The following is a 24,559-nucleotide window of genomic DNA, read 5'->3' on the forward strand; positions in this document are numbered from 1 at the left end:
CGAATATAAATTTTAGAATGCCAAGTAAAACAAAAAAGAAACTTAAGGTTCTTTATTATGTAAACATATCGACAACAAAACATTTGTTTACGGCGCAGTAGTGCTTTTAGTTTAACTTTTCTTGGAGTCAAAAACAGAATCCAAATCAAAAACATCACCAATACTTGAATTTGATTGCGAGGCAACTCTGGCTGTGTATCCTGAAAGAAAATCAGAGTAAGTATGTAAGCAATAATTAATTACTTAAAATTATTATTAAATATACAAATATTGCTGCTGCTGATCTGTTGATACCAATGCCTTACTTTTGAATAAATGGGAAAGTATGAAATTCACGATAGTAATTTATTATCTCCTCATTATTTAGGGAGTAATATTATAAATTAATTCAAATATTAAAATCAAATCAAAATCAAAAATATTTATTCAGTTTAGACCACAAGTGGCACTTATAATTTAATTAATCAGGTTGTCATGTTGTCATGTCATGGATGAAATTACACTAAAAACTAATTAAAACAAAAAGGATGGGGAAAATATTCCATTATTCTGTGGTAACGCTAACAAAATTAACGCGTGAATTTTTTATAGACAAATGTAATTCAATATAAAAAAGTAGGGTAAAATATTCCGTTGACCTGTGGCAACACTTACAAAATACAACCGTGATTTTTTTTGAAAATTATTTTTATTTAAATGAATTGGAAATGTGCTACTTACGGATAAAACATGATCCCATGCACTTTCTTCGTAATTCCAGTAGCATTCTTACATGTTGGAACGGCACAAGACGGCATAATATAATTATAAAGTGTCAATCTGACGGATATGTAAACAATGCGCACGCCGGCCATTGACTAATTGCTCTAAAGTCAAATTAGTGCGATTCGGAGTAATTTATATGAATACACATTTAATTTACGCCCGTTGACGGTTTCTGGTTTGTTCCGTATTCTGAGATTTCGTTAGATTTTGTATCAAATAGTAGGATAGGGCTATTTGAAAAATAGCATCTGACAGTTTTGGTGGTAAAAAAAATATGATAGAAATATAACCTTGACATTGGCAGCGGGGCGCCACCGTCAATACTGGATCGCTGGTTCCGATTTTTGCCATGTTGGAAACTATATAGTTGAACGACGGTAGCGCCCCCTTGTCAATGAGTTTGGTGGGACAGTTCAGTTTAGGCATAGAGTTTAGGTCATCTTTAAGATGTTTTTATATGTCATTGGATTGGAGGGAGGAATGATTGATGAAAGTTTACATTAGAGCTATAAAATAATAATTTAGATAAGTAAAGACAGCCTAATATAAGTCCCTCTGTTAAAATTACATAATATATTTACTTTAATGAAGACATTTTTATATACAGGGTGTTAGGTAAATGGGTATATGAGCCGACACTAGCCCATGTTAACATGGTTATGTAAATGGTATGGTGAAGTCAGAAAATTGATATCTTCATTTCAATTATTTTATTTTTCATACAAATCGGATTTTATAAAATTTATTTTGTATGAAAATTAAAAAAAATAAAATGATGATATCAAATTTCTGACTTCACCATACCATTTATATGCCCATGTTAACATGGGCTAGTGTCGGCTCATATATCCATTTACCTAACACCCTGTATAGGTATATTTAATAAATAACACTGTGATTAAATCAGGATTTATCTTTAATTTACTATAAAGTGAATTTTAAAAACAAACTAATACAAAAACCATAAAGAAAATCGTATCATTTTCGGTCTTAATTAAAACATTACACTAATTGTCAAAAATGACAAATAAAAAAAACTGTACGAATTCGAGCTAATTATTTTCATTGTAAATGGTTAAATCTTTAAATGGTTTTCAGATTATGCACCAAATCAAATGAACACAGTAAATAATGTCAATAATTTAATCTAGGTGGAGAGATGTGGGTGTGCGAGGGAAGGGGTCAATCTTAATGTTAGATTTTATCAAATACTCAATACTCAATACGTTTATTGCTTCCATAATAGTAATATAGGTGTTACAATGTGATAATACAGTTAAAAACTGTTGTAAAGCCTTTGAAAATGACGAAAAGAGATATTAGCCCAGACCAACATTTATCGTGCCTTTCTAAGCATTAAAAATCATTAAGCTACAAGCACATCAAACAAAGGGTTATAATACTTATACTAGCTTTCCGCCCGCGGCTTCGCCCGCGTGGAATTTTGTCTGTCACCGAAATACATTACCGTACGCGTCCCTGTTTCAAAAACCGGGATAAAAACTATCTATGTCCTTTCCCGGGAGTTAAACTATCTCTATGCCAAATTTCATCAAAATCGGTTGAAAGCAAGACAGACAGAGTTCCTTTTGCATTTATAATATTGGTATGCGTAGTATAAATGGCAATGCCAGATTTTGTATGGAAAGTGGCGTCTTTTTTTTTTCGCGCGGCCATCGACCAGACTTTGTTTTTTGATTACAAAATAGTGTAATAAACCAAACTTACTATGGCATGTATACCTCTAAACTCAGTCTGAACTGAGTTACGAGCATTAGAAGTTTGATGATTTTCATACTAGATTTGCTTTTTGTGCGCAAGTTTTGTAAGAAATTGCAACAAAATATTGCGCTATTTTTTTATTGCGCTGATTCTGCTCCATACTGATATCTGGAGCCTTTAATGGATGGTGTTGTTTGTTTACACATACAATGTCACTATTTTGTTGCAATTTCTTACAAAACTTTGCGCGCAAAAAGCAAATCTAGTATGAAAATCATCAAATTTCTAATGCTCGTAACTCAGTTCAGACTGAGTTTATAGGTATACATGTCATAGTAAGTTTGGTTTATTACACTATTTTGTAATCAAAAAAGAAAGTTTGGTCGATGGCCGCGCGAAAAAAAAAAGACGCCAATTTCCGGCATTGTCTTTTATAGCAGTAAAACTAAGACACAAATCATTTTAGGCACTCTTACACAATTACGACAGCTTCTAGCTGCAACTGCATACTGGCAACTGTTTTCTACATACACACATACACGGTACTGCTCGAGCAGTTGTGACTACTTCGGCACGGTGAAATTTCAGTTGCCAGGTATATTTTATACTGACTGCTCGAGCAAATATTACAAAGTAGCAGTGGTTCCTCTTCCTCAAAATCAATGTTGCTACTGATTTGAATAAAAATGAAATTGTGACCTGTTGAGCAGTTTCACTACCAACTACTCCAGCAGTTACCTATCAATGGTAGATTCAAGCTGTTGACTGGCTGCAAAAGCGGTCCGTGCCTTTATGTTGACCACTGGCTAATTGCTCGAACTGTCCGTGTATGGCGGGCCCAAACAGACTAATTTTTGCGCATGATAATTTATTATATGAAAGTTCTGTAGCTCTACCATAAGTGCGTACAAAATGTATGGCAGATTGCACAGCGCCCCTAGCGGTGAACGGCAGAAGTTTGTGTAAGTTACAGTTAGTAGCAGCTAGTGGTAAAGTTTTTTTGCAGTTTTACAAAACACTCCATCCACTATGTCATCCACTCCATCCAGTAGGTACCTATCCATATTTCTGCTTACAAATCCAGACATAAGTGTAATAAGTTATATTATGGTAAATTTATGTTCAAATTTAAGCAAAAAGCATTCTGTGTTTATAAAATATGTTTATTTGCACCTAGTTTATCAATCACCATGTTATTTCCATGCTTTCTATCCAGTCGACTGCTCTAACGACAAGGGTGGGCAGTCGTTGAGATGACAGCGCGAAAATCGTCGGCATCCACTAATTATGACCCTTATGTACCACTATATTGACAAAGTTCTCCGTCTTCGTACGCGATATTGGAAATTTGGCATCTACCATCGGCTCAATGACATTAGGCGTAGTCTGGCTTTGATATTCAATTTTCAACTGTATTACCTTGACAATCAGTTCAAAATTGATTACTAGAAAATTATTTGACAGACGATTTCTACTCTCGACAAATGCATTTGAATTAGCCCACTGGTCAGACGGGTAAGGAGGCCTCTCTACCACAATGTTTCACTGGTATCGTCTTACTGATAAATTTAAAAGATGAAGAATTGCCACCTGACTTGTAAGTAATCTAATGTCTTCAATTTTAGATTGGGCTGCCACAACTGACGCCAAAATCCTGGTACCTATCAGACTTTAGAAGACGACTCTTATAAATGCTTATGTCGTCTTCTAACCAATTATATGGTTTCATTAAAACGAGCCCCTTTAAAACATCCCCACTCCTTTTTATGATCTTTTTATATACTGATGTCAACACAAAATAAATATTAAATATTAAATGTTATGATTTTTTTATGTTTTTTATAAGGGCAATGTTATGCCACTTCCTACTTCCTTGTCTATAACACATGGACTGCAAATCAACTGCATTTTATTTGAACCTACTCAGCAAGCAACACACTTATCAAAATCTTCTTGAGTTAAGTGATGATGACTTGTGTTGTGACCTATTTAAAAAAGTCTTCCTACCAAATTGCCTTAAGCAAAGGTACTATCCAAAGCCATATCACATCACCCGTTATATTATGGCAGTGTTCGTCTCTAAAAGCATAGTTCATCAGAGATGCTAGGGCAAGTGACAGTGATCAGAATCAAACAGCAATAGAAATAGGTAATGTCTTCCGCAGCCCGTTTTACTTGGCTGCAGACAGCGCAGGACCGGTCGTTATGGAAATCATTGGGAATTACTTTGTCCAGCAGTGGACGTCATTTGGCTGAAAGGAACGAAATACGTCACCTTAAGGGAGAAGAGGTACTATTGAAAAAAGAAAGCATGAATGATATTCGGCCAATTCAAACGGAAGAAGGTAACATTGAAAAAAAAACTTGAATGATATCCAACCAGTTTCCAAACGGAAAAAAATATTGCCACATTTAAACTGCTAATTCAGGCTGATGCATTTTACATTGTTTTCCTTTCTTATCAGCATGAGATCACATTTCCCCCCGGAATCTTTGCGAGCGCATACAAAAACAGAGGAAATGTAAACATTCGGTATATTCTGAATATCCAAGGCCCGCCTTATCGATTAGTTTACATAATTTCGAGAATCCTTTATCAGGAACTGTAGGAGTAACGAACCTTGCGCGTGTTTATCCTATGACAGGTCTGCCATTATAAAAACCCGCGCAGGAGTGGCCGATACACACCTCCTGAAGACTTCTGCTCGCCTGGTACTCGGAGTAGAATTTCGCGAATTTAATTTCATTAAATTAAATTAAATTAATACCTACGAATATTTAATAAAATACCTAGGTAATCTCAAAAGAAAAATATTTAATTATTATTTGATTTTTGCAATTTTTTTTAAATATTAAAATCAAAATGGCGCGAATGCTCTTCATCCTCTTTTTGGTGTTTGCTGGATACAATGCAGTACCAATAGAGTTAGACTCGCTATTGCCTGACGAGCTGATGGGGAATGGCATTGATGATGGGGACGACGCCATTGATATCTCCCACTTGGGCCCAGATGCTTATGGATCGCCGAAGAACGAAAGCGGTAAGTCGAAATTTTTAAATATAATCTTACCCTTTCTCCCCTATTCAATAGGCATTATGTAGAGCAGTGTTTAAAAATGTTTCATTGAATAAAAACTGTACGTACATCGTCAATCTTGTAACGCCCGTACGCACAGCTTTGAATAAGAGCTCTATGATTGGTTCGTGTGGGACTCTCTCTGTGCGTCCACGAGCACTGTGATACCTCATAGTAATGTTTGTGAATACGAGCGTTAAACTTTTCTAATATTTTATTCTTTGCTTGTCAATGTGTCCTCATTTAAAATAAAAAATAACAATCATCATACATAGGTACTTATTTTGTATGCAGATAAAAATGGATTATGGGAGAAATAATTATAAATAAATTAATTGTATAAAATAAATGATTAACAATGAGTATTAAAATTAAAAGCGAAAATCCTTCCTACTAATATTATTATAAAGGCGAAAGTTTGTGTGGATGTTTGTTACTCTTTCACGCAAAAACTACTGAACGGATTTGGTTGAAACTTTACAGTATTATTATTTGTAACCCAGATTAACGTATATGCTATAATTTATCCGAATCTGTGGCACTAAATTTCACGCGGGTGAAGCCGCGGGCAAAAGCTAGTATAAAATAAGTGAAAGACTATGTCTCGAAATAAAAGTTTTGTGTCATATTATTGGCCCTAAAGTTATTGCACAAAAATCTATGACCTAGGATTTATCTTTTTTTATTAAGAAACATTATTTCGACTAAGAATCGCCTGCAAGGTGGTCGCCTGATGGGCTATCATATCAGGGACCTTATTATCAAAGTTCTAGACTTCAAATGGTTTTCACATGTTCGTGAAGTAGGTCAAACGTCATTATTAGCAGTCGAAGTGTCGATCAAACTGTGAAGTTATCAAGTGTTCAGCCAAACATTGTTCGCCTGACAGGTGTTGATAAACGGTGATAACTTATTTGGGAGTGACGGCTCATTTCCTACACTTTATGGCATCCTGGTAGATTGATAAGCAGTTTATGGCTACTTTTCCCTGTGTGAGGGAAAGTCAATGAAAGCTGCTACTTATCAATGTTATAAATGCTGATAAATTAATTCATTGAATACATAATCCTAACTCCTTCAATTACGGTCGAAGGCATCTCAAAATAAAAGGCATCTTATGCTTATCTAGGCACTTAGTTGCTAAAGATACTTTCAAATAAAAAAATAATAAAGTCTGATCTGCTGTAGGTACTATGGGAATCAGACAAAGATTATTTTTTCTAAATGTATTATTATTTCTTCTGATTAATTTCGATGCGGGTCCAATAACATTTTAACTTTCCCCCGGAACAAACTTGACCTTCATTGGTTGGGTTTTTATTGGCAGTCAAACTGTAGATCCTGGCTGCACAGGAGTTGCAGCGGTGGGAACGAGAATTGGGAATAGTCCCGTCTAAATGTATTAGCTTTTTCTACCCACAAAGTGGGCAACCCACCACCACCCATGGCCATGCCAACCTCGCGGTTATAACTGGCCGAATCGCGGGAGATGCGCGCGGAACTGCGTCTGCCGTAGCAGGTTGCACTCTGCCGCGCGCAACGCTTGACTCCCTACAAATTCTTTGATCTATACCACAAAGTGGGCAGACGACCTCATAAAAGATACTAAACGATCAATCTGGAAATCATTAGGGGATGCCTATGTTCAGCAGTGGACGTTCTATGGCTGAAATGATGATGATGACATTATCTCTGTTTCAGGTGAAGCCCTCTCTCAATGGACGGAAGACTCCCTCATGAACCCTGAAGAAATGGGAGAATACGCAGAAGGTGACATCCTCATGCCCTCAGCTACAGTCAGGAACGGCATGCGGGACCAGACCTTCCGGTGGGCGAATGGCATCATCCCTTATGTCATTGAGGGGTACTTTAGTAAGTCATCGTGGCACCATCATGAAATTTCAAGATACTCATAGTTAGCGCCAAAAATATTCGAAGGCATGCTTTGCCGTTCACTTAAGCCAGTATTCACAAACGATGCTTGCTCAAGTGAAGCAGCAATTCGAACGTACAACGTTGAATAGAGCTCTGTGATTGGTATGTGTGTCACCCTGTGCGTCCACGCGCACCTGTGAGACTTCATAGTAATGTTTGTGAATACGGGCGTTGGTTTTGTAAAAGGAACCAGCTTTTTAAAGATCTTCATTTACTAGAGTAGTACTTATTATTATTCTGTGCTAGAGTGTGAGCTGTAATAACCCTTTGAGCTGTTAATGGCGGCTAAAAAAATTGAGATAAAATTTTTCGCCTCTGTTGCTAAGTTGGTCAGAGTACAGTCACCCGGCTAGCATAGTAAATTTCAGTGTCCAGCTCCTACCTCTGATAGAACTCCAGAGACAGTAAATTATTATTCTAAAACATTATGTTTGTGATAATCTGTCATCTATAAAAGAGGGTTATATAAAAATACTAACAGAAAGTAATGTCCTATTCTCAGACCAGCAGCAACGCGACATGATCATGAAGGCCATAGCCGACTACCACCGGCTGACCTGCCTGAGGTTCGTGCAACGCCAGTCGCAGCAGGACTACATCGCGATTCGCAGCCAGAACACTGGGTGCTGGTCCAGTGTTGGGCGTATAGGTAAGCAGGGACGGTAGCACATCAAGCTTACACTGTGGCATCTTACGTATAGTAGATACTCTGTTGCGGTATCTTTTTGGGTCTCATCGAAAAACGTATAAGGGACAGATTGACAATAGTTGTAACAAAAAATTCAAAGCATCCTTCTGAGTTCAATACTATTTCTTAAAAAAGTGGTATGCAAATATGACTTTTTCTCATAATATTATCAATTGACATTTTTAGTAGCTGTTCTTTATGTTGATCTTCTTATGTTCTTCTAATTATTTTCGTTGCTGGTCCAATGCCAGTTTATAGCTTTCCCTCGCGATAAACTTGACCTTCACTGGTTGGGTTTTTATGTGCGATCTAGCTGTAGATCTTGGTTACACAGGAGTTGAAATAATATAATCATCCCTGTAGCTGCAATGCCAATTGCCAAATACTTTTCTAGCCAGATATCAACTACATACCCTCATTTTAGAGGTGCAATGCACTTTCTGTCATTTTGACTTTCGTAATAACTAGATCCCATTGATAGCCTTTATTGGGCAGTGTTTAAACTAAAGGAAACCTAAATCCCACAGGAGGCCGACAAGAAGTAAACCTGCAGGCCCCAGGCTGCGTCTCCAAGAAGGGAACAGTTCTCCACGAGTTGCTGCACGCCATCGGCTTCATGCACGAGCAAAGCCGCCCCGAGAGAGACGACTTCGTTACAGTCCAGTACAACAACATTAAACCTGGTAAGTGGATCTTAACAACACCTTTATACTATAGGAGATTGAATGCAAGTAAACCTAGAGCCAACCGGCTGTGTCTTCAAGAAGAGAACAAATTCTCCACGAGTAGTCGCTCCGAGAGAGACGACTTCGTTACAGTACAGTACAACAACATTAAGCCTGGTAAGTGGATTATAACAACTGTATACTATAGGAGGTCGAATACAAGTAAACCTGCAGCCACCAGGCTGTGTCGTCCAAAAGGGCACAATTCTCCACGAGCAGAGCCGCCCCGAGAGTGACGACTTTGTTACAGTCCAGTACAACAACATTAAGCCTGGTAAGTGGATCTTAACAACACCTTTATACTATAGGAGATTGAATGCAAGTAAACCTAGAGCCAAGCCAACAGGCTGTGTCTTCAAGAAGAGAACAATATTCTCCACGAGTAGTCGCTCCGAGAGAGACGACTTCGTTACAGTACAGTACAACAACATTAAGCCTGGTAAGTGGATTATAACAACTGTATACTATAGGAGGTCGAATACAAGTAAACCTGCAGCCACCAGGCTGTGTCGTCCAAAAGGGCACAATTCTCCACGAGCAGAGCCGCCCCGAGAGAGACGACTTCGTTACAGTACAGTACAGTACAACAACATTAAGCCTGGTAACTACGTCTTTATGGATGAAGATAGCTTCTTTATGAACAGTTGTTATTTGTCTGTTATTGTTTCACTGTATGTTTTCCGAACAAAATAAAATAATAAGACTATACATAGTGGAATCATTCAACAGTATTAAGATTCCCTAATTCATACGATAATTTTTTTTAAATGTCCTTCAAGGCATCGAGAAATACTCGTATAAGAATCTCGTAGGAAACGAAAGGACAGACAGATAGACAGACATGACGAATCTAAGGGTTCCGTTTTTGCCATTTGGCTACGGAACCCTAAAAAATGGTTACCTATGATCACAACCAAACTAAGCTAACTGATATTCGCTCTGGCAGGGACCGAGAACAACTTCAGGAAAGCAGAGAAGAAGAACACAAATGACTTCGGGGTCACGTATGACTACAACAGCGTCATGCACTACTCCGAGTACGCCTTCTCCAAGAACAACAAGAAGACTATTGAGCCCAAGGTAAGGAATGAAGTCATTCGGCAGAAGATAGAACTAATGGAAATAGTCCAAAAATACTGGATGTTTTTTTTTACTGTCTTGATATTTTTACAGGATACAGGGAACGACTGTCACTATGGGACTAACTCAGAAATCACAAACAAAATCTGCTGTTTCTGTTACATTTTGGTCAACCTGTCTTGAAGTTTTGTAACAGCTGATTTTTTTTGCTATTGAATTGGCTCTTTAGAGAAAGTTGTTTATATTTGTGGGTAAAACATCATGTAAAAATATCGAAACGGTAAAAAAATCGTCCAGTAGGTACCTATGGGTCATTCCATCGTTTCGGGTGTTACGTTCGTACACACATATTCAACAATTTCTTGTATTTTGAAATAGTATTTTAATAATATTAGTGCCTTAATCTGTCCGTTTTTAGTTGTTTTATCCAAATAATAAAGTTTGTGCAGCTTAGAATGTAGGATAACGAAAATATGAGTCGAAAAGTGTGCGTTTCGGGCGTTACGAGATTTTGCCTCTATGTTCTGACTGTTGCTGCATTTACTCGAAAGGACATCATCCACGTTTCATATATTTTTGGTCCAAAATCAAAAGTGCCGGCCAACAAAAAAAAGTGCTGTATTCTGACAGAATACGTCTGCCTTAGCATTTGTTACTATGGCACCAAAGCCGTAGCTCCACTGTGCGTCGAGTATTTGAGATCTAAAAGTCATCGATTATTCATACATTTTTTGTTCAAAATCAAAAGTGTCGGCCAATAAAAAAAAAAGTGCTGTGTTCAGACAGAATACGTCCGCCTTAGCATTTGTTACTATGGCACCAAAGCTGTAGCACCACTATGCGTCGAGTATTTGAGATCTAAAATTCATCGACGATTCATACATTTTTTGTTCAAAATCAAAAGTGTCGGCCAATAACAAAAAGTGCTGTCTTCTGACAGAATACGTCCGCCTTAGCATTTGTTACTATGGCACCAAAGCTGTAGCACCACTGTGTGTCGAGTATTTGAGATCTAAAATTCATCGACGATTCATACATTTTTTGTTCAAAATCAAAAATGTCGGCCAATAAAAAAAAAAGTGCTGTATTCTGACAGAATACGTCCGCCTTAGTATTTGTTACTATGACACCAAAGCTGTAGCACCACTGTGCATCGTAGTATTTGAGATCAAAGTCAGTCGTTTCATATATTTTTAGAGCTCAAATACTACGATGCACAGTGGTGCTACAGCTTTGGTGCCATAGTAATAAATGCTAAGGCGGACGTATTCTATCAGAATACAGCACTTTAATTTTTTGGCCGGCACTTTTGATTTTGGACCAAAATGGATGATGTCCTTTAGCGAATTTTCTTAAGGAATCATACCTAAAACTTACAGGACTTCTAAAGTATGAAATTTGCAAACCATGTAACATACAATCACTGTTACATAAAACGTTTTACTATTTTTTTATAATTTTTTTCTTTGTTTCGGGTGTTACAATGGTTCTGTTTCGGGTGTTACGAGTACGAAAATGCAACGCGTTTTATCGATAAAATCGGTGTTTTATTAGTCTCTAGGTACTACAAAATAAGGAGTAAAACAAATAAACACAAATAGAGCGAATTCTGGTATGAAATTACGAAGCAGCTTTTCTTAAAAAATATACAAAGTTCAAGTTTAATTTTTCCTCAGAATATAGCTTTTTCTATTGTTTTTGGCTTGAAATAGCATTACTTTAATTTCTATTTACGATATTTAATGGAAATGTCAAACATCGAGACTTTTTAGCAATACCTTCATTTTAGTGTTAAGTCGACATTTCAAAAATGTCTTAAATAGAGAAATATGACTCCTTTTCCGACGCCAGCGCTAGTGGGAGGTCGAAGGACCCTCACAGTAATACTTTTTGACTTCTCCAAGCAATATACACACATTATCGACATATAAATAAAAATGTAATACCCGAAACGTTTCGGGTGTTACAGTTTTTAATTAAGAAAGAAACATACTAAATTAGTATCATGCTCAGATATTAGTTAGTATTTGAAATCATTACTACCATGACCTTACTTTTACCAAATATTGTTATCCTAATCCATGTGTAAGGTACAATAATAAAACAAATACCTGTTTTTTTGTTTCGGGTGTTACATCGCCGAAGTAACAAGAAAACACACTTAAAACTTGATGATTATCAATTTTTTTGGGACTATGGCGCTATCTACCAATACTATGATAAATACCCTCAAATCATATAGTGGCAAAACGTTTCACAGATTGATAGTTTTTTTTTAATCGTATTACCAATAATTAGAGAGAAAATGATCATTCAGAAAGTTGACTGAAGTATAGACTTTGAAGACTAATAACTTAAAAATTACTTGTTTCTTGCAAATTTTTTTTGTTGCACATTATAATTTGGAATGTTTACTTTCAAAATTCATCAGATTTAATGCGAAAAGAACATATTTAGTTTTTCACCCTCGGTAACATTTGTCATGGAATGACCCCTATACTAAAGTGGCAGCATGATGGCCATTATGTATACGTCACAGACGAAAGATTTTCAAATTGAGACCACGTTTTAGCAAATTGACCTACTTAGGCCCGGTTTTTTGATTCGTAGTTAAAATAACTAATTGTTAAATTTTGCTACTAATGGTTAAATATTAACAAAATGTAAACTAATGGTTAAAAAATGTACTAAAAGTCATGCTAACCATTGTTCGAAAAACATTTTTTTCTGATATTTAACCATCTGTCACTTGACATCTGTCAAATTTGACTATTGGTTATTTTAACTACGAATCAAAAAACCGGGCCTAGTAGGTCCGAAGATCTCAAGAAGATAGTCATAAAGTTTGACCAGTTTGAACAGCCCACGCAACAAAAGATTTTGATTCAAACGTTATATGAAAGCTTCACTCTTTACAAAGGTCCAACTGACACAACTGTACCCCATAAATCGGTGAATGTCTGACCACCACATTGAAGTAATATTACTACGTATAGAACAGACATCGCGAACAAAATTATGTGCAGTGCGGGGTGCGGGGCGGGAATTTGACGGACAGCTGTCAGTCAAATCCATGACTATCAAGTTTCATAATTTATGGCGATAAAATCTGCACCAGAAAATGTCGTACTTCATTGCTAGGATTGCGCGAATAGTGACGTTCCTGCGGTCGCCTCATCATAGACATTTTTAATCGATTGTGAAAATAAACAAATCGACTAAATTGTGTTATTTATAATTTTCATGGTGCTCAATAGCAAAAATGTTCAGCTACTTACATTATTTTCTTTTATTATATTGTGCGTTTCCTGTAATGTAATCTAAGCGCCCCTTCTTTAGACTAATATTAGCCCTCCTAGACAAGTGACAAAACGTGGCAGTTGAAACGAAATCACTTCGCTCTGCCGTTTTTTGGTGTTAGTTACTTCACTCTGTGATGCGAATTTAAAATTACAACTGGCGATTCCGAATTCACAACTGAGGGGATTGTGGCTAACGTGTTACTTGTGCTACAAGTGCGTATGGGCTTCATACTGATGCTTAAGCCTTTAATAATTTTTCTTCCCGATTAAAATCTAATGTAATCGATAATCGCCTTGAGAATCGTTAACTGGTATTTTCTAATTCGATAAAAAAATTACCCATCTCTAGTTTAAAACTGTCATCCAACAGCGCACGAAATATCATGAGTTATAGATAATGATACCATTACAGAGGCGACACTTCGTTTACGTTTAGTTTCTGCCTATTGAATTGGATACTGTAAGGAATCATCGTCATCATCATTTTAGCTACTGGACGTCCACTTCTGAACAAAGGCCTCCTCCAATGATTTTCACGTCGCCCAGTTGATAGTGGCCTGCACACAGCGTCTTCCTGCTATCTTTAGTCAGTCCATCTTGAGATTTTAGAAAAATTCCCACTCGTCACGGTAGGGAACTCCGGAACCTTTCTGACGTTCAGTTATTTTATTGTCACTATTGTTAACTATTGAGCTCCTCAGCGGTTGAGTACTCGTATAATAGCTGTACCTCAATTCTATACAAAGTGAGGTAGAAGTTACGGGACTATTCCCACCTCTCCTTTCCACCGCTGCATCTCCTGTGTAGCTAGCACCTAGATTAGTTGATTTAAAGCCAAGGTATTATATCAGTTTTTAGGTAATGACTTAGTGCATCTAAAAATAGAAAAAAGGTAAGTTCACTTTCTAATTTTTTTTGTAACATTGAAAAATCCTATATTACTATTATGGAAGCAATAAACGTATTGAGTATTGAAATCTAAAAAGAAGCATCATTTTTTTTAACGTTCAAGTGTTCCTAAGAAATTTTAATTTGAGCTTTTGGTAAACTTTTTGATGGCAACGTATTGCTTACTTTTTCAGCTGTCGAACGAATTCACTTTTATATTTATAGGTCGTGTACATCGGTAGATTTTGCTAAATAAAAGAATCCATCCGGACTCAGAAATAAAAAAATTAAAATAGCTGTAATTTTTAAATAGTAGGGATAAAATGTTTTATCAGTAGATTTGTCGATAAAATTGATCATATTACTGCGCCCTAACGGGTCGGACACTGATGACCAGACACACTGTATAATTATTATAATTTTAGCCTATCTCGTGTGCTAGGTGTCAATAATTAGGGTGATTTACTAACTAACCAATCGCATACGAACAACAGCAGTGAGATTCGAACAAGTTTGATCCATGATGCCGCACGACTATTGTGTGAGCCCACTCGTAACCCAAGCTTATTTAGCTTAACACGAGGGGCTGGACGGGACTATTAGTAATTTGTGCAATACAAATTGCTAATAATCGTTAAAAAAATATTTTTATTGCTTTATTTAACCTTCCTTTCGTATAGTAATTTATGAGTCAGTGTAAAGTCTGCGATTTTTAATCTTTGAAATTTTCGTAAAATGGCTGCCGCCGCGGTGACGCCTTGTAATTGACAAATTAAAATTAAATTAGTGTTTTAAAGTGCATAAATGTACAACATAATGGTAACAAGTCATTCCTTGATTTTTACTTAATATGTTTCTGGAGTTATTTGAACAGTATTTTCGTGTATAGGATGGTATATTTTCAAAAAACAAAACTGCACCCAAGCGTGTTGTCACAGCAACCGCTGGGCACATACTAATTGAAGATCGGTCCACGGACCTGTTTGCGTGCCAGAAACAATCTCGTTGACATGTCTTCTCTAGTACGTAGTACATTATAACTCAATGGACCACCATCGGCATGTTTATCCATTTATTATGAGCGATTCAAATCAATGACAACAAAGTTTATTAAGATTATGTTGAAAATAATCGTTAAAATTTGTCTCAGGTGGGCGGAGTGACCCTTGGCCAGAGGGAAGGCCTCAGCAGGGGCGATGTCAAGAAAGTCAACAACATGTACAATTGCAAGAAAAAGTGAGTTGTTTCAATAGTTATTGGTAAAATTTTGTAAACAACTAAAAAGCTCTCTTAAAACATAGTCCCCAGTTTGGCTATGGCACAGGCTTGATTCAATCATCATTATCATCATCATCATCATCAGCTGGTCATTCAGTCTCCATTGTAGAAGCATAGCCATCTCTAATATACCATAGACAAATGGAGAATTTGGCCTACACCCCAAGCTGCCAAGACGAGTTGGGAGTAAGCATAGTCAGAAAAGGAATATGATTTCGTGCTTTAGAGAGAGATAATTTTCTCTTCTTCATACCATTCTGTTTTCTTCTTACAGTGAACCAGCCGGCAGTTCATCTCAAGGCGGCTGGATGGGAGGCATTTGGCAGTCACTCTTCGGGAATAGGATGGCCTAAAAGATTCCTAAGCGCTACGAGTATAGCAATCTCAAATTATCTCTCGCACGAACCAAGGACTTCCCGTTGCTAGAAGAATCTTCATTAAGTAATTGAATTTCTCACTGATTTTGAGTACGAAGCATGTTTGCATGTCTACTTGTATGGTATTGCAAACAAATGAAATTTAAAAGCACTGTCTTGCAATATGGACATTTTAGACAATAAAATTAAATATTGCTTATTTAGTTCGTACCATGAAACAAAGCTCTAAACTAGATTTGAAGTCTTAAGCCTGTAATTGGTTGATTTTTTACTTGTTTATTCTGAACAGATTCATAGTTCAGCGTTGTGTCGAGTACTACAGGCAAGACAGTGCATTATTTTGATGTTATTTTATGGCCAATGTGTTAAATTAAGTGTTAGGTTAAAGTCCAAAGATCTTTAGTTTTAAGTATTGAGTGTTTGCTAGTCTTAGTTTTTGTACTTTCAATTGGATTTTGTGATTAAAAATTTTGAACTTATTTCGATTTTCTTTAATAAGTAAATCAATCGTCTCATACCATCGGAAAACGCAGCGTGTGACGTCTACCCATAAGGTGGACCAACGACATCTTAAAGATAGCAGGGAAGTGCTGGACGGAGGCTGTTCAGGCACACATACTTTCAATGAGCACGGTACGATTGCGCGGGACCTATTTAAATCTGCCGCCAACTCCGTCCCGCCAAAACTTACACGGCGAGCGCGCGCGACTACAGTAGCGCCGCGCTCCACGACGGCAAACGAACGAAAACTATGAAACACGCTCTCTCGCGTTTGGGCCGGCATCGCGAGTGCCACGCTTATTGTGTGCTCCAACGGAAATGTGAAATTTGGTGACTTTTCGGAAATGTTTTGTGTGTGAGGCCTCCACAGTACTTTGCTTGAAGTTAGTGACTCAAGTGAACCACCGAAGACACCGGGCGAAGCCCTAACTACCGGCCGGCGGCGTCCTACAGAGTACCTACCAGCAGCGCGGCGGCAGACAAGGTACCTGTTCGATTGTTTCTGTGTTTTGTTGATTGTGTTGTGCCTGGACGACACTGGGGAACTCATATTCGGATAAGCTATAGAAGTAGTTAACAGAGGCCGTTACCAATTGATCAACATGGAAAACATTGGGGGAGGCCTATGTTCAGCAGTGGACGTCCTATGGCTGAAATGATGATGATGATAATGAATCGTTTCATAAAGGTAGTCTTAGGCGCATCTTAGGAGGGCAATTACTGCTGAATTCTCGACACTGGAAATGTTTAATACGGAGAAATATTTATTTCTTAACTTATAGAAATAGCTCCTCCTTCCTTTCGACTTTGACTTTAGGCAGGACTTAAAATACAGGGAGTAAGAAAGAACTTCTTTATGACCATTTATTGAATTAAATAACTAATATAATATCTATTCGTGTTCCGTGTCAGTTTTACAGCGCCTGTTGTTTTCTTCACAGAAGTATTGTTACTCAATTGGAGGAATATTCCTTTATTTCTGCTTCCATCAGGCACCTCATGAATCTGTAGGATCTCTCGCACTTGCATGATTCGTCTGGAAAATATAGAATTGCCAAAATTAAGTGGCAGTGGTCGGCGGGTTACATAGCTGCATGACTTTTGTGGCAGAAAAGTACTCGAGTGGTGACTTCGGACAGGAAAACGCAATGTCAGCAGGCCTCCCACTGGACCGACAATCAGAGACGGTGGTTGAAGCTCCTGGATACGGGAAACTCAGGACCGGTCATTGAGGAAATCCTGAGGGACCCTTTGTTCAGTAGTGGACGTCCTTCGGATAAAACAACAAATTTCCTAGACTTGACTACGGTCAGCACAGGTTTCAGTTAAGTCTTGTACATTAGTCATACAGAGCCCATTCGCCCTGTTCTCCCGAGGAAAATTATTTCTGCCCGCGAAATACTGGATCTTATTGCTATCACAATAAAAGAAAATACCTAACCGCCTCTGTGGTCTACTGGTAAGACCACCTGCTTCAGACGCAGAGGTCCCGGGTCTGATTCCCAGTGGGGGCAGATTTTTCTGTTCGGTTTGGTTGGTGGTAGGGCTTGTTTGAAGTCCGCCTGGCTAGCTACCACTATTTTACCTAAGTCTGTCGCCAAAAGAACAATGTTAACAGCATTGTTGTGTTCCGGCAGTTAGAGGTAAGATAGCCAGTTCCTCTGTGGTTGAGGATTCCGAGTGAAGCTCGATTCCACCTTCGGCCTGATCGTCACTCACCATCAGGTGAGATACAGGCCAAGAGCTTCCTCGCTGTGGATAATAAAATAATAAAAAACTTACTGCGATCAGCACAGGCTTAAGCCAAATCCTGTACATCAGTCATAGCCCTGCCGCCTCGTTCTCCCGCGAAAACCTCGGCTGCGCGCGCAATATTGGAACTTATTTCTATGAGAATAAAAGAGAATACTCACTACGATCAGCGCAAGCTTCAGCCAAGTCCTGTACATCAGTCATGGCCCTTCAGGCACGTTCTCCCGCGAACACCTCAGCTCCGCGTGACTTTGGGTCTTATTGCTGTGTATTTAAAGGCGAGTCTCCTATACTTAACTACGATCAGCGCAAGCTTCAGCCAAACCCTGTACATCAGTCATAGCCCTGCCGCCTCGTTCTCCCGCGAACACCTCGGAAGCGCGCGCGGCGTCGAACGCACCCTCTTCAGACGCTACTCCTACGTGTTCGAGGACACACCTCACGTAGCACTGCAATAACTTATGTATTTAACAAAATCTAAATTTATATAACTCAAAGGTGACTGACTGACTGACTGACATAGTGATCTATCAAAGCACAGCCCAAACCACTGGACGGATCGGTATGAAAGGCATGCAGGTAGATGTTATGACTTATGACGTAGGCATCCGCTAAGAAAGGATTTTACGAAACTCCACTCCTAAGGGAGTAAAACAGGATCCACGCGTACGAAGTCGCGGGCGGCCGCTAGTTTTAAATAAGGTTGCGTATCATTTACACTAAATGGGGTAGTTGGCATCAATTGGTGTTATAATAAGGGCCCCACGGCAATTTAGTATTGCGGGATCCAGTAATGCAGGGCCCCGATTGCGCTAAAAATTTTCAACTGCATCACGATTGGATGACGAACGAAATTCAGCTTTTTGACAAATCCGTGTCGCGGTATATAGTTTTGACAGATAATTCAAACGAAGCTGAAATGTCTACGGAGCGCAACTGCGCCTTTACAAATTCAAATTCAAAATTCACAATGCTGACGGAAAGCTACTTTTTCTCAAACGAAAGTCAAACACCACGAATATTATTTTGCTGTGTTTTATTAATTTTACTTTTAAAAATAAGGTGTTCGGACTTTTAATGGAAAGTGCCTAAATCTGTTGTTTCGTCTTTGTTAGCGTGAACTTTATACCGTAATACCGAATTGCACATCAGCTGGAATGAAAATGGAGCGCAATTCGCGCGCGATTGGAGATGAAAGTCGAGATGGAATGGTTCATATTCACACAAACTTACTTTCGGGGTCCTATCGGTTTCGTCCGGAAAACTACCGCTTTCCATTAGTGCGTCTATGTACGCTGGAAAATTGAAAGACATTATTACTGTGACATTATTAAAATGATGAGCTGTTACGCAATAACCAATCATGTTAAGAGGGCAAGTTAGGGAGTAATTAGGTACCTAATGTCGTTTATAACAGTTTTCGTAAGTGAAAAACTTAAAAAAATAAAAGGAAAACTTCATTTAACTCTAGCACTACTACAAAACATAACTTTACCTACATACCTTATGTTAAAATAATATTATAACGAGATTTGTTACATGGTATCTAAATTATTTCTAAAATTTGCAAAAAGACAGGATTAGGTGAAACTAGACCAATTTTTATCGACGGAAAAAATGACAAAAAATATCTGAGATTTTAAAAAAATATAGATTTTTTTCTTCTTTCAATCATTTATGTAAAGAAAACGTAATAACTTTTAAACTAAGAGGTATATCCTAATAAAATATTACTGTTTTTATTTTATCAGGATATGCATCTTAGTTTTAAAGTTACTACGTTTTCTTTGCAATAAGTAATTGAAAAAAAAAATGTATAATAGGTATTTTTACATTTAAGATATTTTTGATTTTTTTTCCGTCAGTAAAAATAGGTCCAGTTTCACCTATTTTCATATGTGCACTTTATCAAGACTCACACTGTATTAACTATTTTGTTTTATCTTAAAATCATTTTATACTAGCCTAAGGTCTGCTCAGATTGTAGTTTTATTTATGATTAAACCATGAGTTAAACACAATAATGTTTCGTAGAGGCTCATAAACTTACCCATATCGGTCCTAAAAGACTCATTGCACTGATTCATGAACGTGATCAGGTCAACAGTGTTATTAGCATCCTCTGATGAACTCATGTCCTGTCCACTAGACATTATCACTTCCTTAGTCTTGACAGAGCTATCGTCAGGCTTGGCAGAACTGTCAACAGGCTTGGCCGAGCTGTCATCGTGCTTGGCCGAGCTGTCATCGGGCTTGGTAGATGTCTGAACTGGAGTACAATATAAACCCCCCAGTGATAGGACAAAGATGGATACTACGAGTGCCACTCTCAACATTTTCTGTTGCCCTGGTACGTGTTTAGGTTGAACATGAAAATGTGCTAGATTTTCCGCTTTTATCTGCGTTTTTGATTTGACGATGAGGTGGCAAACATTTTTTGAGTGTGGAGATTTTTTTAAAGGTTTGATACTAGCTGTGGAGTTCTACCCTCGTAGCTAGTTTGCCACGAAACAATAAAATATTTTATGAAATTTCGTGTGAAATTTCAGCCAAATGACGTCCACTTCTGGATAAAGGCCTCCCCTAAGGATTTCTACAAAGGCCGGTCCTGCACTGCTCGTATCCAGGTACGTACTGCGTACCTTCACCAGAAAGTACATAATTTTATGTAAAAATAATTGAATACATATCTGAAATGTAGCTTTTGTTTTGTGATGGAAATGTTATCCATCTCTGAATTGTGTGACTCTACCAATATGCTCTGACTTTGTTCGTCGAATTTGATGACTTTACATACAGGTAGATACAAACCATAAAAACCATCACAGAATCTAATTTAGCATGACTGTATAATTAGGTGCACCGTCGACGTGGAAAGGCGCTGGATGCAGGCCGCTACTGCCGCTCCCAACCTGTAATTATGGAAATCATTGGGGGAGGCCTATGTTCAGCTGTGGACGTCCTATGGCTGAAATGATGATTAAAGTTAAGATGAGGGAAGTAGAACCCAACATGGCTGGACAAAACTACATACAAACATACTGTTAGTAGATATAATTTTAATGGTTTCCGCATCTGAAATAATCGGAGTAAATCACGATGAAGGTGATTATGTGTTTATTATCCTCACGAAGTGTATTATTATGTAGAGCGATCTGAGAAAATGGGAATGGGCTTAAATGCATAATTTTCTGCATTTACGAGCGATGAGTGACGATAATTTGGGCTTTATGAGTTCATAATTACACCTCTGTAGTAGACTTTGACACAAACATTACTATGAGGTCTCACAGTGCGCGTGGACGCACAGGGTGACACACGAACCAATCACAGAGCTCTACTCAACGATATGCGTTCGATTTGCTGCTTCACTTAAGCAAGCATCGTTTGTGAATACGGGCGTTATTTTGGATTCTGGGTTCGATTTCCAGCAGCTTTAGTTTCGTCTTCCTCGTTCCTAGTTCGTTCCTAGGTTCGGTACCTAGTTAAAAATGGTTTCCAGCGACCATCAGAATACACACACAGGTAACACAGGTAAGGCCATAGACGAATAAATTAAAAGTCATTCATAAATTGCAAGTCATTATTATAATGGGTAACTATTTATTACATAACAATTAATCGAAAAACTTTAACAATGCAATTTCGAAAGTAAAATCAATGGTAAGTAACAGAGGGTCCTTTTCCCTCCATTTCATAATTTTCAATGTCATCGCGCCTATTATCGGTATACTCCTGTCCCTTTCCCTCATACCTCTCTCCCTTACTATTCATATCATCGTTATACTCCTGCGCCGTTTTATTTGCTTTATCGTTATCCAGGTTTCTATCGTTGAGGTGTTCCTCGTTGTTTTTGTTGTGCTCGTCTAATTTTTCTTTGTTTTTGTCGTATTCCTCTCCAGCTTCTTTGTTGTACGCGTCTCGTTCCCCTTCGTAATATTCTCGGTCGTTTTCGTATTGTTGTTCGGTGTTCTCTCTGTTTTCTTGTCTGAGGAAATTTTGAAAGTCATGAAAAGTCAAACTAGGTACTACCAGTACTACTACTTTTACTATGAAATCAATACTAATATTTTAAATGCGAAAGTAACTCTGTCTGTCTGTCTGTCTCTCTTTCACGCCAAAACCACAGAACCGATTTTGATGAAATTTGGCATAGTTTGAGTCCCGGGAAAGGACAAAGGATAGTTTTTATCCCGGTTTTTGAAACAGGGACGCGCGCGGTAAAGTTTTTCTGTGACAGACAAAATTCCACGCAGGCGAAGCTCCGCGGGCGGAAAGCTAGTAAGTTATAATAGAAGAAAAACATAAATATTTTGAAAAGTAACATGTATGATTTTGTGAAGATTACTAATTCATTCTCCTTCCATTGTTCCCTTGCTGCTTAATGTTACATAGAGTGTCAAGTCATAAAGGCCATTTCATCATCATCATCATTTCAGCCACAGGACGTCCATAGACCTCACTCAACCAATAGTTCATTTATAATCTACAATTAGGCTTTTAAAACGACTTTTATACATTCCAATTTTACTTTTACCCCTACCACTGATTCAGGACAATAATGTGTGTAAGCATCATTGAAATTAAAAACCACACAAGTTCATGTACAGTCGCGGAATGAAAAGGTTCGTCACCTTAGTGTCGGTTTTCGCTTGCACTAGGTACTGTGAGAGTCAAACCTGCCAACATAACAGTGCAAGAAACAGTGCTGCTAACATTTTAAAAAATATGACGTTTGCTAACGAATAAGGTTTTGCTTGTTTATTTTTCTATCCCATCAGTGCAATGCAATGATGACATTGACCAATTGACAATAGTTTTTTTTATTTAAAAGAAATAATAATGGCAGGTTGAACCAACAAGAAGGTTTTAGTTTATCAATCAAAATAATCTTCTTGACAAGATAAATCGTCAAACAACTTTGATCTGAATAATTTTGAACTTTACTGAGGAACAGTTAAAGATTATTTTCTCTAACTCGAGATTATTTTGTAACATAGTTTCAAAAGGTAATATGTGCTCGCGATTCGTTGAAGGAATCAATTTGAAAACTGACGAACCTTTTCATTCCGTGACTGTACTTCAATTAAAATTAAACCAACCTTTCTTCCTCCATCTTGTCCAGCTGCCCCTGCCCCTTCTCCCCTTCCCCCTGCCAGTACTCCTCCTCATCTTGTCTCTGGTCGTTGAACTCCTGGCTGCTCTCCCTATGGTAGGAGTAGTCAGGGAACTCTATCTCCATGGTGTCTGGCGATCTGGGTATGCGACTGGTGGAGACTAGCTGGACGTCTGAAAATATAAGTGACTTCAGCGAAGAATATGATGCAGTTTGGATAGTTATATAGAAGAGTGAATGTTGAGGTTAATGTCCGTACAGCGAGAGTCAAGTTGCAAGTAATTAATTTATTACGGAGAAAACTCCGCTGGTGGACAATCAAAATGGTGGGAAAAAGAGGGACTAAAAAGTGCCATAGGGCATCATCTTGGTGTAGACAGGCGTTATTATTAAATATTTACCAAAGAGTAAAACTTTGTTGCTTAATTTTTTTATGGTCGGGTTGCAGGCCGTTAAATTCAAATTTTGCAACGTAAAGATTTAATATTTTCTTCAAATACGGTTTATTAAATGTCATGCTTATTAGCATGCTTAAAATAAGAGTGCTCGAACAACTCGAAATGAACATGCTTGTTGTAGCTTTGTTTCAACACACGTGCTACTCAGTAGCAATTGCTTAATAGTGGCATGCTTTCATGATAAGTTAATGTAGGTATTATGATAAAATTTATTCTCTAATAAAAAAAAATTAACTCACCGTACCTTATAACTTCATTTTTAGCGATTGAAAATGTATTTAAAAATATTTGTAGAGCATTATTTTCAATTCTAATAATGGAATGAACTGGTATAATTGATGATGACGATGACAAATAGATACTTACATAGCACTCCAACTAATAGCAGAAACACTCGTACCGAAGACATTTTGGAAATGTATAAAATTTCGTTTTTCTTTCTGTATTTTATACTTGAAAATATAATTACAGTATGTAGGTACCTACTTATTATGATGCATGTTTCATATCTTATGTTTCAGAAACTTATGATATGAAACACGCAAGTGTCTCTCCAATTCTTGTTTGTGTAGGTAGGTAATTTTGATAAATATCTACAATAGGTGTCGAAATGGATTTCTAACCGAAAACTCAAATCGTCGAAAATCTTTCAAGAACATCATTATCTTATTCTTCTTCCGCCTCGCCTTATCCCGTTACGTGGGGCATTTGGGGCTTTCCCAATCAAAACCATTATTAAGAATTTTAAAATACTAAATTCTAATGATTTTGAATCTTATGAATCAACTAACTCGAAGATATTGATGGTTTAGTTGGACTGAACCTAAACTCGACTATAAATAGGTAACCTTTTTATGTCAATGTTAAGAGCAAGCAGCTCATGACATCATGATAA

The 24,559-nt window shown here is 37.6% G+C and overlaps 3 protein-coding genes across 3 annotated transcripts; 1 reads left to right on the plus strand and 2 right to left on the minus strand.

Annotated features, from left to right (window-relative positions):
* Positions 1–5,186: 5,186 nt before the first annotated feature.
* On the plus strand, positions 5,187–16,303 carry LOC135082483 (zinc metalloproteinase nas-14-like). Its single transcript, XM_063977279.1, has 7 exons — positions 5,187–5,528; positions 7,266–7,436; positions 8,002–8,148; positions 8,715–8,870; positions 9,859–9,992; positions 15,333–15,418; positions 15,735–16,303. The coding sequence occupies exons 1-7, from the start codon at positions 5,351–5,353 to the stop codon at positions 15,811–15,813; spliced, it is 951 nt and encodes a 316-aa protein (XP_063833349.1). The 5' UTR covers positions 5,187–5,350; the 3' UTR covers positions 15,814–16,303.
* Positions 16,304–17,188: 885 nt separating this feature from the next.
* Positions 17,189–20,447, minus strand: LOC135082089 (uncharacterized). The gene is made up of 4 exons (XM_063976848.1): positions 20,141–20,447; positions 19,324–19,385; positions 18,389–18,539; positions 17,189–17,374 (listed from the first exon to the last, which is right to left on the minus strand). Exons 1-4 carry the CDS (start codon positions 20,424–20,426, stop codon positions 17,292–17,294), a joined length of 582 nt encoding a protein of 193 aa, XP_063832918.1. The 5' UTR covers positions 20,427–20,447; the 3' UTR covers positions 17,189–17,291.
* A 1,212-nt stretch (positions 20,448–21,659) lies between these two features.
* Positions 21,660–24,069, minus strand: LOC135082090 (uncharacterized). Its single transcript, XM_063976849.1, has 3 exons — positions 24,031–24,069; positions 23,193–23,379; positions 21,660–22,078 (listed from the first exon to the last, which is right to left on the minus strand). The coding sequence occupies exons 2-3, from the start codon at positions 23,330–23,332 to the stop codon at positions 21,748–21,750; spliced, it is 471 nt and encodes a 156-aa protein (XP_063832919.1). The 5' UTR covers positions 23,333–23,379; positions 24,031–24,069; the 3' UTR covers positions 21,660–21,747.
* Between the last annotated feature and the right edge of the window lie 490 nt (positions 24,070–24,559).

The sequence above is a fragment of the Ostrinia nubilalis genome, chromosome 21 (assembly GCF_963855985.1).
Source record: "Ostrinia nubilalis chromosome 21, ilOstNubi1.1, whole genome shotgun sequence".
NCBI classification, from domain to species: domain Eukaryota; kingdom Metazoa; phylum Arthropoda; class Insecta; order Lepidoptera; family Crambidae; genus Ostrinia; species Ostrinia nubilalis.